Source organism: Cydia fagiglandana, chromosome 17 (genome assembly GCF_963556715.1).
Source record: "Cydia fagiglandana chromosome 17, ilCydFagi1.1, whole genome shotgun sequence".
NCBI classification, from domain to species: Eukaryota; Metazoa; Arthropoda; class Insecta; order Lepidoptera; family Tortricidae; genus Cydia; species Cydia fagiglandana.
The window spans coordinates 15,687,091-15,701,910 of NC_085948.1; the positions used below are offsets into that span (position 1 = coordinate 15,687,091).

Here is a 14,820-nt window from a genome sequence, read left to right on the forward strand (position 1 = left end):
AAGAAAAGCCAGGTCAAGAGCACCCTAGCCAAACCGGCGAGCGTATATGAGGAATGTTATGAAAGTGAAGGAAGCGAAAAAGGTAGGTATGTCAAGATCGTAGCAAGTGAAAATCCGTGGTCTCTGCCTACCCCTCCGGGAAATATTCTAACGGCGCGATTCGGGAAATGAATTAGAGATTAACTAGATACGATATAGTAAAGATATGTGACGTCCCACGGATAAAGGTACCTTATAGCGGTTGGCGCTTACGCTATTATTACGCTATAATTGCGGCGCTATGCAACGTAAGCGCTGGCCGCCATAAGGTACCTTTTTCCGTGGAACGTCACATATCTATATCTACACTATTTCATATGTAGTGAATCTCTAATCCATTTCCCGAATCGCGGTGCCAGCCGCCATAAGGTACCTTTTGCAGTGGAACGTCACATATCTTTACTATTTCATATCTAGTGTGTCTCTAATTCATTTCCCGAATCGAGATTCGAGGCGTAAGTATGTATGTAACTTACAGGGATTATGTTCAGCGTCCATTGTTGTCGCGGTTTCCCAACGCGCGCCGTGCTCTGCTGAGAAGGTGTCTGTTGACATTATAATTATTTCAATTGTATTATTCAATTTGTCGGCACTTAATCTTTAAAATTAACCTACTCCGACGTTTCGAGGACGCCATTGTCCCCGTGATCTCGGAGAATGACGAGGGATACGCGATTAAATCCCATTAAAGTAAATACTAATGAATGAAAGAAAACATTAACTTTCAGGCAACTATTGGCCCATAGATAAATACCTTAAAACTAGCATACATATTATTACAAAATATATCTTAAAACTAAAAATAAAATTATGGCTGCAGTTCGCAACCCCGCAGTGTCAGGGAGCCGGCCGCAGAACCGGCAAATCAAATCAAATCAAATAATGTGTGCAAATTGTGAAGGTTTAAATCAATAAATTTCAATTTCGATTATTGAAATCAAGGCTACAATAGGTAACTAAATTTAAAGTTACATAAATAACTTATTATCGTTACTCTGCGATATTTTATGTAGCCAGATGTAATATACACATTACCTGTAGTTCCTTTCCTAGTTTACTCCTTAGTTCTGCGTTGAAGACATCCGCGAAGCCATCATGAGTGAAGTATCTGAAATGATACTTATAAAATAAATCACAATGTTTAGAAACAAAATTGAATAGTGTTATAACTGGTGTTATATGTATAAATGTGGTAAGAATTTTAAGTCTAACGTAGATCATGAGGTTACCCAGCCCCGCCTATATCCATTATCCTTATAAAACAACCGTACATTGGGTCTATTAATTAGACTATGTACTTTAACACAGAAGATAACTCAAGTATGTCTCAGCAAAATACTAGCAGAGGGCCTCGCGTGTGGATCCGTCTTCGACGTGCCGCTTAAAGTTCCTTGACATGCCTCGTGTCGGATAAAGCCTCACAGGCCAGTATTAACATAATAGCTACTCAATTATGCCTCTGCGGCGAGCTGGTAGAGGGCCTCACTTCATTCTGTTAAATAACCTACTAGAGGACTCTTGGCACGCCTGGTCTCGATCAGAACCTCACAGAGCAGCATCAGACAAGCTCCACTTATACCTAAGAAGCGCGCTGGTAGACGGCCTCACTCATGGGCCTCATGGCTCCTCAGACGTATCCGCTAGAAGGCCTTGGCATGTTCCGTCCCGGACAGAGAACATAATTCACCCAGACGACTCACTTATGCCTAAGCAGCGCGCCGGTAGTGTGCCTCGCTCATGTCTCCATCCTCAGACAAGCCGCTAGAACTAGACGAGTTTGGCGTGTTCCGTCCCGGACAGAGAGCCTAGTTCACCAAGATGACTCACTTATGCCTAAGCAGCGCGCCGGTAGTGTGCCTCGCTCATGTCTCCATCCTCAGGCAAGCCGCTAGAACTAGAAGGGTTTGGCGTGTTCCGTCCCGGACAGGGTGCCTAGTTCACCAAGACGACTCACTTATGCCTAAGCAGCGCGCCGGCAGAAGGTCTTGCGCGGGGCTCCGTCCTCAAACAGGCCGCTAGTAAGTCCTTGGCGTGCCCAGTCCCGGGCAGAGAGCCCCGAGGGCCGGCCGCCAGCGCGGCGCCGCCGGACAGACGAGCTACTACTTGCTGGTGGCGCGGGGGTAGCTTGCCTGGAAATAATGTGACGTTAAGTATTACTGGGCTATTTTTGATGATCTTTCTCTACAGACTAGATACTCGTTGCTATGTTGGTAAAGCAGCAAGCTCGTATCTTGGAGTCCTAAGTTCAAATATCCCTCAAAGTGGTGTTTGGACTCTGTTAATCTTTCGTACAAAAGTACCTAATTCAAATACGGTTATATTAATACCTGCATTATTCTGTTGTATGTGTTCTGAACTAACAATTGTATGGACCTATGCAGTCTGAAATAAATATAATAATATTGAAATTATTAACTTCCCTTTAGGCAGATTATACCGGAGCCAGACTTTCTGGTCTAGCTGATGTGAAGGTTTCGGAGGGCGTCGCAGATAGAATACCGCAAGCGATCCCATGACGCTCCCCTAACGGCAAAGCGGGTGACGCCGCAGGATGTTAGTGGGTATTCTCTTCGCGTTCCTGGCTAGCAGAGGAGGATATGGGAGGAGCGAGTCCCACATACTACCCCTCATTGGGCTTCCCCAGCCCGGGGGTGAGATGCGAAAATGCATTAACCCCTACGTGAAAAAAAAGCTGATGTGCAGGTTCCTAATATTGAAACTCACCGACAGTCTTGATGATAAGTGCGAGCTGGTCGATGTCGGAATCGCCAGGGAACAGCGGATCGCCGGTCAACATTTCAGCAAACATGCAGCCGATTGCCCAGATATCCACTTCGGGGCCGTACCTGGCAACATGGCACAGTATTAAAATCGAATACCTATTCATCCTTAGTCTACATTCATCCCACTGCTGGGCCCAGGTACTCCTGGGTAGTCCTAGCTATTCCTAGCTATTGGAGCTGGGTATTCCTAGCTATTACACCCGAGAGACCTTAAACCTATTTATAAGTGATATGTATATCTCACGGGAGTCTTTTGAATAGTTAGCGTCTAAGCGACGTAAGGGCACCCGTGTCCTGTTACCTGTTACAGTTATACGAGTAGGTACTTAGGGCATACTGAAAATTCCTGGAACTGGCCACTTAGAAGAAATAAGTCGTCTCATATATCAGAATCCAGAAACTTTTAGTATGGCCCACGTAACTCCGGCGCCCTATACTACCATGTCGCCACGTATAGGGCTTGCCTGGCCCCCGTCGGAGCCCTGGCGAAACCCAAATTTGCACAGTTTCACGATGATTGAAGACAGAAATTTTGTGTTTACTTTGTTATGAATGAGGAGTAGAAAAAACAAGATTGTTGGCAAAAGAGCTACATCACTTGAAGTCAGGCGGGACACATGGTGGTCGATGGCCGCGATGGCTTGTAACGAAGTTCAGAAAAAATCTTCAGCAAGAGAAGTCGCTTAACAAGTTCCACCGATCCAGATCGCAAGGATTGAAGTCCTGTTGCCATCAGATATATCGGAGCGGCCAAGGTGCTCAAAAATCTGAACACGCACTCTAAAGCCTTGACAATAGAGGCGTGTTCAGATATCTGTGAGCGCCTTGGCCACTCCGATATATCTGATGGCGACTGTCCTTGCGGAATTTCGATAATGATGATAGTGGATAATGTCTCAATGGATGGCCTAATATAACCTACCTGTGCTCTGCTACCAGTAACTCCGGCGCCCTATACCACCGTGTGGCCACGTACTCGGTGTAGGGCTCGCCAGGCGCCGCTAGAGCCCTGGCGAAGCCCAAATCGCACAGCTTCACGATGCCCGTTTTGGACACTAGGACGTTCTCAGGCTTCACGTCACGATGGATGATCTAGAATAAGAATAATATTTATTTGAAAAGAACCTTGGAATAATATTTTAAAGGAAATTATTACTATTCTCCTTTCCTTATGTCTTATTTTAGGGTAGTTGTACATTTACAAGCTTAGAAGCTCGAAAGGAAAGTGAAATTTTAGATGTGCAAGTACAAAAGTTATTTTCACCTCTTGAACCACCACCAACTCAAAAAGTTTGTCACTAGATTAATTCTATTAATGAGATAATGAATGATTCGTGTGATCGAAGCAGCCAAAACCCGCTTTGTTAAGTACACAATTAAATTACAACTCATAAGTGAAGTCTTTCTTCTTATTACGAAGTAGATACTTATTAATTTCCAATCAAGAAAATAAAACCCAGGGGCCGTTATTTCAAAGCGTATAACTAAGAACACAAGTGAAAGTAGGTATCTGTCTAATAAAAGCAACATATACGTATTACGAGTATGGTAGAAGTAGGTACAGTCAAGTGTAAAAATATGGGTGCACACATCATACTCAAAAACATGTCCCATAGCTCTTGTGTCAGCGAATTAAGAACTTGGGACATATTTTTGAGTCAGTTATATACACCCACATTTTTACATTTGACTGTACTTACAGCGGTCGACACACCATAGCCTCGAATGTGACATCATACTGGGGCAGGCGTGGCTCTAAAATCTTTGCTACAGGTAGCTAAAAGTACATCCGTTCGACTGTTTTATGTCAAAGTGCACGGCAGACATGTTGGATTCCAAAACTGTCATCATTTTCGAATTCTGCACTCCCTGAAACCTATAAAACGACACCCATGACGACTTTTATGTCAAAGTGCACGGCAGACATGTCGGATTCCATAACTGACATCATTTTCGAATTCTGCACTCCCTGAAACCTATAAAACGACACCCATGACGACTTTTATGTCAAAGTGCACGACAGACATGGAAAATTCCAAAACTGTCATCATTTTCGAATTCTGCACTTCCTGAAACCTATAAAACGACACCCATGACGACTTTTATGTCAAAGTGCATGGCAGACATGTCGGATTCCAAAACTGTCATCATTTACGAAACCGGCACTCCCTGAAACCTATAAAACGACACCCATGACGACTTTTATGTCAAAGTGCACGGCAGACATGTCGGATTCCAAAACTGTCATCATTTTCGAATTCTGCACTTCCTGAAACCTATAAAACGACACCCATGACGACTTTTATGTCAAAGTGCATGGCAGACATGTCGGATTCCAAAACTGTCATCATTTACGAAACCGGCACTCCCTGAAACCTATAAAACGACACCCATGACGACTTTTATGTCAAAGTGCACGGCAGACATGTCGGATTCCAAAACTGTCATCATTTTCGAATTCTGCACTACCTGAAACCTATAAAACGACACCCATGACGACTTTTATGTCAAAGTGCATGGCAGACATGTCGGATTCCATAACTGTCATCATTTTCGAAACCGGCACTCCTGAAACCTATAAAACGACACCCATGACGACTTTTATGTCAAAGTGCACGGCAGACATGTCGGATTCCAAAACTGTCATCATTTTCGAAACCGGCACTCCCTGAAACCTATAAAACGACACCCATTACGACTTTTATGTCAAAGTGCACGGCAGACATGTCGGATTCCAAAACTGTCATCATTTTCGAAACCGGCACTCCCTGAAACCTATAAAACGACACCCATGACGACATTTATGTCAAAGTGCATGGCAGACATGTCAGATTCCATAACTGACATCATTTTCCAATTTGGCACTCCTTGAAACCTATAAAACGACACCCATGACGACTTTTATGTCAAAGTGCACGGCAGACATGTCGGATTCCAAAACTGTCATCATTTTCGAATTCTGCACTCCCTAAAACCTATAAAACGACACCCATGACGACTTTTATGTCAAAGTGCACGGCAGACATGTCGGATTCCAAAACTGTCATCATTTACGAAACCGGCACTCCCTGAAACCTATAAAACGACACCCATGACGACTTTTATGTCAAAGTGCACGGCAGACATGTCGGATTCCAAAACTGTCATCATTTACGAAACCGGCACTCCCTGAAACCTATAAAACGACACCCATGACGACTTTTATGTCAAAGTGCATGGCAGACATGTCGGATTCCATAACTGTCATCATTTTCGAAACCGGCACTCCCTGAAACCTATAAAACGACACCCATGACGACTTTTATGTCAAAGTGCACGGCAGACATGTCGGATTCCATAACTGACATCATTTTCGAATTCTGCACTCCCTGAAACCTATAAAACGGCACCCATGAAGACTTTTATGTCAAAGTGCACGGCAGACATGTCGGAGGATTCCAAAACTGTCATCAGTTCCGAAATCTGCTCCCCCGAAAACATATATGATACAGTTTCACACAAAAAGTGTATTTATGGCTGGGAGAAGAACGATCAAAGGTATTTTGACACCGAGTAATGTAATTTAGTCTGAACAATATTACGTAATCAGATTACTGGAGTAATTGATTACGAAGGAATCACGATTACACTTGTACTTAGATATATTCAATTCCAAAGGAATCAATTACGCAAGTAATCAGCGGATTTGATTCCAGTAATTTCGATTACCAAAGGAATCGATTACTAAGGAATCATGATTACTGTAATGTAATGTGTAATTTGATTCCAAAAGGAATTGATTACGCCCAACTCTGGTGCACACATCATACTCAAAAACATGTCCCATAGCTCTTGTGTCAGCGAATTAAGAACTTGGGACATATTTTTGAGTCAGTTATATACACCCACATTTTTACATTTGACTGTACTTACAGCGGTCGACACACCATAGCCTCGAATGTGACATCATACTGGGGCAGGCGTGGCTCTAAAATCTTTGCTACAGGTAGCTAAAAGTACATCCGTTCGACCCCAATTTTGGGGTTTGCCATAAGCCGCGCGTGGCGCTGTCGCCACCTAGCGGCCATATCTGTGCTGATCGTGACAGACGCGTTTTGTTAGAGAGTGAGTCTTCTGTACCTAGTTCTATTATTTATTCTGTGACTGGGGCAAGTTGAAGGCAATCGCGCTAGAGGAAGAGCCCCTGCAGGACGGTCGGATTTCATTAGACAAGCATTGTGGTTCCATGCTGAGGGCAGCCCACATAGCCCTTGTTCGCGATAAATGGAGGGACATAGTTGTTGGTCACGATCCTCAGTAATGAGGGAACGATGAAGACAAGTATATTTTCTCAAAAATGGACGGCAAAGTCGACCTTGCCGTCTAAAAAATAGGTCGCGAAGCGCGTAGTTTATGGTCAGTCAAAAATTAAAAAGTTAAAAACATTGCAGTCTCGATTTTGGGACTGCAATGTTGCATACAAATTCCATTATTTGTCGAGTTCCAAACTTTTTAAAAGTTGAAATGGCCATATCAAATGAAGGCACAGGCCCATTAAACAGCCAAACAGATGATTAGTACCGCGACTATTTAGGTGTCTCAAATAGGTTGGCGTATTTTCGGCAGAAAAATACACTTCTATTTTTTTATTAAAAAAAATAAAAAGGCGGCAAGTGCTTTTTTCTGTGAAAATATATACGTAAGAACGTTGCTTTTGTAAAATATTTCTATGATATTTATATTTCTTGCACCATTTTTGAGAAAAGCACTATATATGACTCGGCTGGAAGGCTACTTGCTGGCTTCGGATTCAATTAAACGGACTCCCAAGGTCGTCCGTTTAAAACGAATCCTCAGCCTGCAAGTAGCTACTTCCGAGCCTCGACAATAATGTACTATTAAGTACCTACTCCTGACGCGTTCCTAAGTAGGTACTTACTGCCTTTCGTCTCTTCCACAACCGCCACTCACTTTAATTTTATTTTTTATTGTATAACATTATTGTAGTCATAATGTGTTCTTTTTTAGACGGAAGGCTAGCACCTGCTGAGTCGGGACAGGGACCATTTCGTGACCGTGTTAATTACTAGTTGTTATATTTGTTTTTTTTGTCACGAATAAACGCTCTCTATTCTATTCTATTCTAAGAAGAAGTACTTACAGAATTCTGATGGCAAAAGTCGATTCCCTTCAACAACTGGTAGAGGTGCCTCTTAGCGGTATCTTCTCCTAAGCCTCCAGGGGATGCCTCCAGCTCGTCCAGGAGGGTGTGGTCCAGGTATTCGAAGACGAGGTAGAACCGCCGCTTGCGACGGAACACCTCAATCATGTTCACTAGGTGCTCGTGGCGAAGTTTCTGGAATAAACAAATACAGTGTTTGAACACCTGATTATAGTTTTTTGGGTCGATCAACTATTTCTTGTTTTTTGGGTCGATCAACTATTTCTTGTTGTTATTCTGTCCCATCAGCCAGGAGGCAATATTAGTAGCATACTTTCTTAGAAGAGCTGCTGTACCATGTTCTACAAACGTGCTTAGTAGATGTCCCATTAGCAAAAAATTCAGGTTTGGTTCATTTAAATACGAAATAATTAGTATTTTAAGAGTGACCCAGGAGACCGTAACCATGGCAACTAGTGACAAGAAAAAGTTAATTCACCCTTTTCCGCTCCTGTCTTACCGTAAAAGACCGCCAATTGGACGTATGATTTGTTCAAATTGTGTTTTTTGAAAAACAAATTATAGAAGCTTGAAATAAACATCAGAGTGCGGCGCGCTCATTCTTTCTTCCGTGCTTGAAATGAATGTAGTATGATACCTTTGGGTATGGTGCTTTACGCACACCATCCCTTCCCCCTGACGCAACCCTCCCTTTTAACATAAAACACACCAATCAATGGAAAATAAGTTCGCAAACAAATACAAAATGGAATACCTATAGTGATTTTGAACGTATTGCTGAGTCACTGATATTATGACTTTAGTATTGGAAAACTTTACTCATTTCTAAGACCTAGAACCTTGAACATTCTATTGTATTAAAGTACCTACATCAATGCCTTGCGACGAAATCGCATCGAAAATAACCATAGGCACTATACTACTTTCAGGGGTAATTTAGTGTTTGATATTATTTGAAGTTTGCTCATTTCTGTGCCCTAGAAAATATACTTAGGTGGTCTTATAGTATGGTTGACGTAATAACCTAATGGGGACTAAGGCGATGACTCGTTGTTTCTGAGCTAATCGTAGTAGAAACTAGAAAGTTAGCGTGGATATTTTATTTTATTATTTTTGTTCCATTGTTTAGGACCATTTTTAATAAACGGTAATATTTCTAGTGTAAAAGTTACGGATATTAGATTTTTTTGTGAAACTTACCCCAATCGAGAATGCCTTGAGTACTGATCTACTGATAAATAAGAGGCTAATTCAATCATGCATTTATGATGTCTCAATGATGACATTTAGTTTTAATTCGCGCATGCATATTGCTCGTATTTATCCGATATCATATCATTTATTCGTTGCAACCACGTATTGGTGCGAGAGAGACGCACGGGCAGATGATAACTAAATGACGTCAAAGTGTAAGTTTGAATTGTCTTTCAATTTTTCCAGCTCCTGAATTAGCTCCAAGACCATTCGGTAATGAGCTTGAGAGAGAGACGCTCCAAGCAGAATATTACCTTGTGCATCCGTATTTTGCCACGAGCCGTCCTGTGTCGAGGCGACGGCACTTTAGCACGCCGTAATAACCCTTATCACTATGCAATACATTTCACTTTGGTAATCACCTTGAGCATCCGTATCTCTCGCAGCGCCATCTTGCGAACGGCGGCGTCATCCTCCGTTTCCAGAAACTTCTTGATAGCGACGAGCTGCCCCGTGTCGCGGCGGCGGCACTTCAGCACCACGCCGTACGAGCCTTCGCCGACCTGCGGATCACATGATTTTAAATTGTACTAAGCTGTATTGTATCGCAGATATACAATTTCACCTCAGGTGCATAGCAAATTCTTTAAGTAGCGGCAAAATTGCATTATAAATGAATTATTCATAAAATAACCATTTTTTTCGGTTGGGTGTACATACATATATGTCTAAGGTAAGTGGCAAGATATTTTTGATTACTCACGATTGCTAGCTGCTCATACTTGTCAGAGGTAGAGGGAGAGAGGGTAGAGGTGGAGGGAGAGAAACAGCGCATGCTGCTCAAGTGCTCATGGCCGACTATTTTAGCTGCTACTAGTACTCACGACAGCTAGCTGCTCATACTTGTCCATGGCCCGGCTGCTAGGGCTGGAGGAAGACAAATGGCGCATGCTGCTCATGGCCAACTATTTCAGCTGCTATACTTGATGAACAGGCCGCGTAGCCAAGATGCCAATCGCTAACGCTCCGTAGCGATCGAAACGCAACTATCACAGTCATACTAATGTGAAAGAGTGATAGAGATACATAATGCTTTTCGCTGTCGAAGCTATAGCGATTGTAACCTTGGCTAGGCGGCCAGTACTCACGACAGCTAGCTGCTCATACCCATGGCCCGGCTGCTAGGGGTGGAGGGAGACAACAGCGCATGCTGTTCATGGCAGACTATTTTAGCTGCTACTTGACGAATAGTACTCACGACAGCTAGCTGCTCATACTTGTCCATGGCCCGGCTGCTAGGGGTGGAGGGGGACAAACGGTGCATCTTGCTCCTCATGGCCGGCCATTTTAGCTGCTACTTGATGAATCTGAAAACGGTTTTATCTGTCAAAATCATTACCTATTTATTTATATCGGGTGGAACAGAACGAGGGACTTTTATGCAAACGGGGCATTGTTTAGGCTATGTACTTTATTTTTCACTTATTAATCACGTTCATATTTCTAACCGTTTTTGAGATACCTACATTTTGTTAAACATTAGTGCAAAAATCTGTATGTTTCATGGTTTCAACCCTAGCAAGAAGATCCTATTAATAACATGACATGATGGTAAATAACTTTCTAGGGTTGCCACTGATATATAAATATTTCATTTGGGTCCATATTGGGTCAATTTGGGTCGCATAATAATTGATTGTCCTAATGTAATGTTACGCATAAAACTCATTTCGCATAATTGTTATTGTGCTGGAAATATTAACATTTCTGAAAAATTATAACACAAACCTAACCCTATTCTACACAACCTATGCAAAATATTTTCGAAAATACTTTCTGTTTCAGCTGGAGAAAAAATATGCGAAAAGAGATTTATGCGTAACATTACATTATGACAGTCAATTGTTATGCGATGAGATAGGATCCCATTTCATTTTAATGATTTTCTTTTACTTCTTAATCCAGCTTTACGATTAAAATAACTCGATTGTAGGTCACTTAGCGTAACGCTATCCTTTCAGCTCAATCTCTAGAAATGTAGAGAAGTAGGTCACTAGACCATTGACCCCATATACGACCTTCTAAATAAATTCTTTGTATTCATTTCGACCCAACCTTGAGACTTTTCCGCAATTCTTGAAAGCGTTCATTGAAACCCGACAATTGTTCAACATTGTCGCTCAAGGATAGCAAATGGTAATTGATTCCGAGTCCCGTAAATAGCATTTGGTATCTCTACTTTGAATAACTATGTATGTATTTTTTTTAAAAGTAAAAGTACCTATAAGACTCGGCCAAACTTCTTCTTCGTTACACTCTTGACAGACTGCTGTACCTATTCGAACTTCAAGATATTCACAAGAGACGACACGTACTAGATCCATTCTAGATACGTTATAGTTTAGATATCAACTAGTTCTCTTTTGCAGCGCGATTCGGGCAACCAATGTCACTTTTACGTTAGATAGAGTAAGATATCTATTAGATGTGAATTGGATCTCTAAGTCATATCCTGTGGAAATCGTTCAAGAGTATCTCCAGAATCGCGCAAATGTCAAATTTGACAGGTTAGACTTAAACATATCGTTATCGTATCTTGGTGATGTCTAAAAGATATCTTATAGATATCTATTTCAAAATCCGAATCGGGCCCAGAGTGGTCGTGGCCATTATGTAGACTTTTGAGCGACTTGTTTAACGACACGTCGCTATTCCTCCCGTAGAGCTGCTTTCCGTGAGCATTCGCTTACTGTGACCGACTGGCTTTGATTTGGTCAGTCCATCTCATTGGCGATCATCCTCTAGCCCTGTCTCCTCCCACTCTTCCTTGCACAACTAGGCGTTCTATGGATGTTTCATCTCACCGAGACACGTGTCCAAAGAAGTTGAGGATCGGCCGAACTAATATTCATCATCATCATCTCAGCATATATACGTCCCACTGCTGGGCACAGGCCTCCTCTCGAGCGCGAGAGGGCTTGGGCTATAGTCCCCACGCTAGCCCAATGCGGATTGGGGACTTCACATACACCTTTGAATTTCTTCGCAGATGTATGCAGGTTTCCTCACGATGTTTTCCTTCACCGAAAAGCGACTGGTAAATATCAAATGATATTTCGTACATAAGTTCCGAAAAACTCATTGGTACGAGCCGGGGTTTGAACCCGCGACCTCCGGATTGCAAGTCGCACGCTCTTACCGCTAGGCCACCAGCGCTCTATTACTAATATTGTAAAATGGACTAATGGAACTAATATTGTAAAATGGAATCTAGTTTGATCGAATTGTCGTTTTCGTACGTCACTATATTGTAAATTCATCGAAATCGCTACAGCCGTTTTTGAGAAACTATCAAATAAATTATGTAAATAGTTTTGTAAGTTTTATTATGTTTGTTTATTCCTGTAAATAAATAATATCCTGTAAATGGATCTGAAAAAAGTGACATATTATTTGCCGCTACTGTAGCTATAGGTAAGTAAGAGCAAGAAAAATATATTTTGCCCGTATCATGGTCGAAGTCGTGTGATGTCTGTTATGGCTGCTATGGCCCGTCTGTTATGGCTTTAAAGATATACTTGGCAACTTTTTAGGCGTCACTAGCTATATGTAGCATGATGTTGACTGTGCTTGAAATATTCACACCTTAATTTACGTCAAGGATTATAAAAATAGTTCGACCATTTATCAATATCAAGGCGGCAGTCACGTTTAAGTCTAGGTATGTTTAACTGTCCTTGATGACCAAGGCCTATGACAGTTAGGGTATTTGATCTATTTGGGTGAGAAAATGAGTTTTTGACTTGTATATTAGTTAACGTACCTATCTAGATAGGTACTCCAAATGGTTTTGTTTGTACCTACATTACATTAAGCAAACAAATGAACTTAACTTGCTCTCTTGGCAGTGGCACGGTACCTTACGACATAGGTACCGGACATAGGTATAGGACTTGTCAGACTATAACAAGAAATTGTAGAAAATAAATGAGGGCGCCACTTCCTACGTATTTGTCACATTTTTGACGTAAAATGCTTAAACATGGCAACAATTTAGTATGGGAATTTTTTAGTTCCATTTCATTTCATTTCTACTATTTTATGTCGCAACTATAGGTACCTCTAAGTTTAGTAGACTCATTTTTTACTTAGCTAAGAATAGATCGTCAGGTGACAAGCAAAAGTCACTAATTACTAAATAAATTTAAACAAAAATCGACCTTCTTTTAGTACTAATATTGTTCACTATGGCTATAAACTTGTGGTGGTACTTAGTGACTTTTGCTTGTCACCCGACGAGCGACGAGTATGTTTGTTTAATCGGCGTGACAACTTATAATTTATTTTTGATGAAGATTAAACAACAACAATTGTCAACGCTAAGTAGGTAATTTATTTAATGCGTTTTTGGAGCATTCCATGAAATTGTCTACCGTTTGTCCCGTACAAACGCGAATTTTCTGAAGAATTGCAGGTATAAGAGTTTCCTTTTCTATGACAAATGGTCAAAAAAAAATACACAGCAAAATAATCGCCTGCTTTAAATACCGAGAAAAAAGTCGCAACACAGGGAATATAATGCGTTTGTACGGGACAGCCCGTGGAATGCTCCTTTTGTAAGTTCTCCATATCTACATAATACTAAGAGGGGCTTTAGGTAAGTTGCTACGTATAAAATATTGTAAAGTGGACGATAACAGTGAATATTCCTGAAAAATACATTTTGTTTTGTCTTACAACAGTTACAACCTTTCTAGAGACTTGAGGGACTTGAGGGTATATAATATACAGTCCCAATAAATATAGACATCGGTTACACGCTAATTCTGGCGTCAGTTCAGTCCATCATTCCATTGTTGCATGGACGGTGACTGACGCGAGAATGACACAAAGAGGTTACACGATCGTCTCCTATCAGTTTCCTGTCATTCAAAACGGACTGACGAATATTATCAAAAAAAAATTTTTTTCTTCAGTCCAGACCATCAGTCCATCAGTCCGCGTGTTACACGATAATTCTCCCGTCATTCTGACCAGATTTATGGACTGAACTGACGCCAGAATTAGCGTGTAACCGATGTCATACGGTATACGTTCATGATATCCTCGGACTGACTCGTTCTGTTACATAGAATATTAATGTGGGATGAATCGCGGCAGAAGCAGGTGCGAGGTGGGTTGGTATGCTGACAGTTTGACACAGAACGCGAGAAGCAGTAGAGTAGATCGGTCGGCTAAAGTAAGGAGAATTGATAGTAATAGAGGGGTAAAGTCTAAGAATAAAACGTGTCCCTTAGTTTGACATCCAAAACAGATGGCGTTGTAAGTACTGCGCCATATGTTTTGCGGTCACTGAACTGTCAAAACGTTATCTTTTAGTACTTTAGAGTTACCGCAAAATATATGGAGCTATACAGCGCCATCTCGTTTAGTTTACCTGTCAAATTCGAAGCACGAATTTGTCTCAGATTTTACGCATCTTACTCAATCAATGTATCTTTGGCTAAATAAAGGAAAGGTGGGGCGCGAAGAAAGTCGTACATTCACCTGCTATTTCCTATCTCTATTGCACGCGCGTATTTCCACTGCTGTCTTGACCATCATACCGGCGGTCAATGCAGCTGTGCGATAGAGAAAAAAAAC

At 41.6% G+C, this 14,820-nt stretch overlaps 1 protein-coding gene across 3 annotated transcripts in view; it reads right to left on the bottom strand.

Moving 5' to 3' along the window:
- Nucleotides 1-14,820, bottom strand: part of LOC134672589 (cyclin-dependent kinase-like 1) — a 49,915-nt gene that overhangs the window by 9,720 nt on the left and 25,375 nt on the right. For 2 of the 3 annotated variants that reach the window (XM_063530539.1, XM_063530538.1), the window contains exons 2-9: nucleotides 10,436-10,544; nucleotides 9,600-9,740; nucleotides 7,963-8,157; nucleotides 3,745-3,914; nucleotides 2,764-2,885; nucleotides 1,994-2,168; nucleotides 1,075-1,147; nucleotides 516-584 (exon numbers count right to left, since the gene is read on the bottom strand). In XM_063530539.1, the coding sequence (XP_063386609.1) occupies nucleotides 516-584; nucleotides 1,075-1,147; nucleotides 1,994-2,168; nucleotides 2,764-2,885; nucleotides 3,745-3,914; nucleotides 7,963-8,157; nucleotides 9,600-9,740; nucleotides 10,436-10,513 (1,023 nt within the window). In that variant the 5' untranslated portion in view covers nucleotides 10,514-10,544. Of the gene's footprint in view, nucleotides 1-515; nucleotides 585-1,074; nucleotides 1,148-1,993; nucleotides 2,169-2,763; nucleotides 2,886-3,744; nucleotides 3,915-7,962; nucleotides 8,158-9,599; nucleotides 9,741-10,061; nucleotides 10,129-10,435; nucleotides 10,545-14,820 lie in introns of those variants that run through there. The other variant, XM_063530540.1, reaches the window with a different exon arrangement.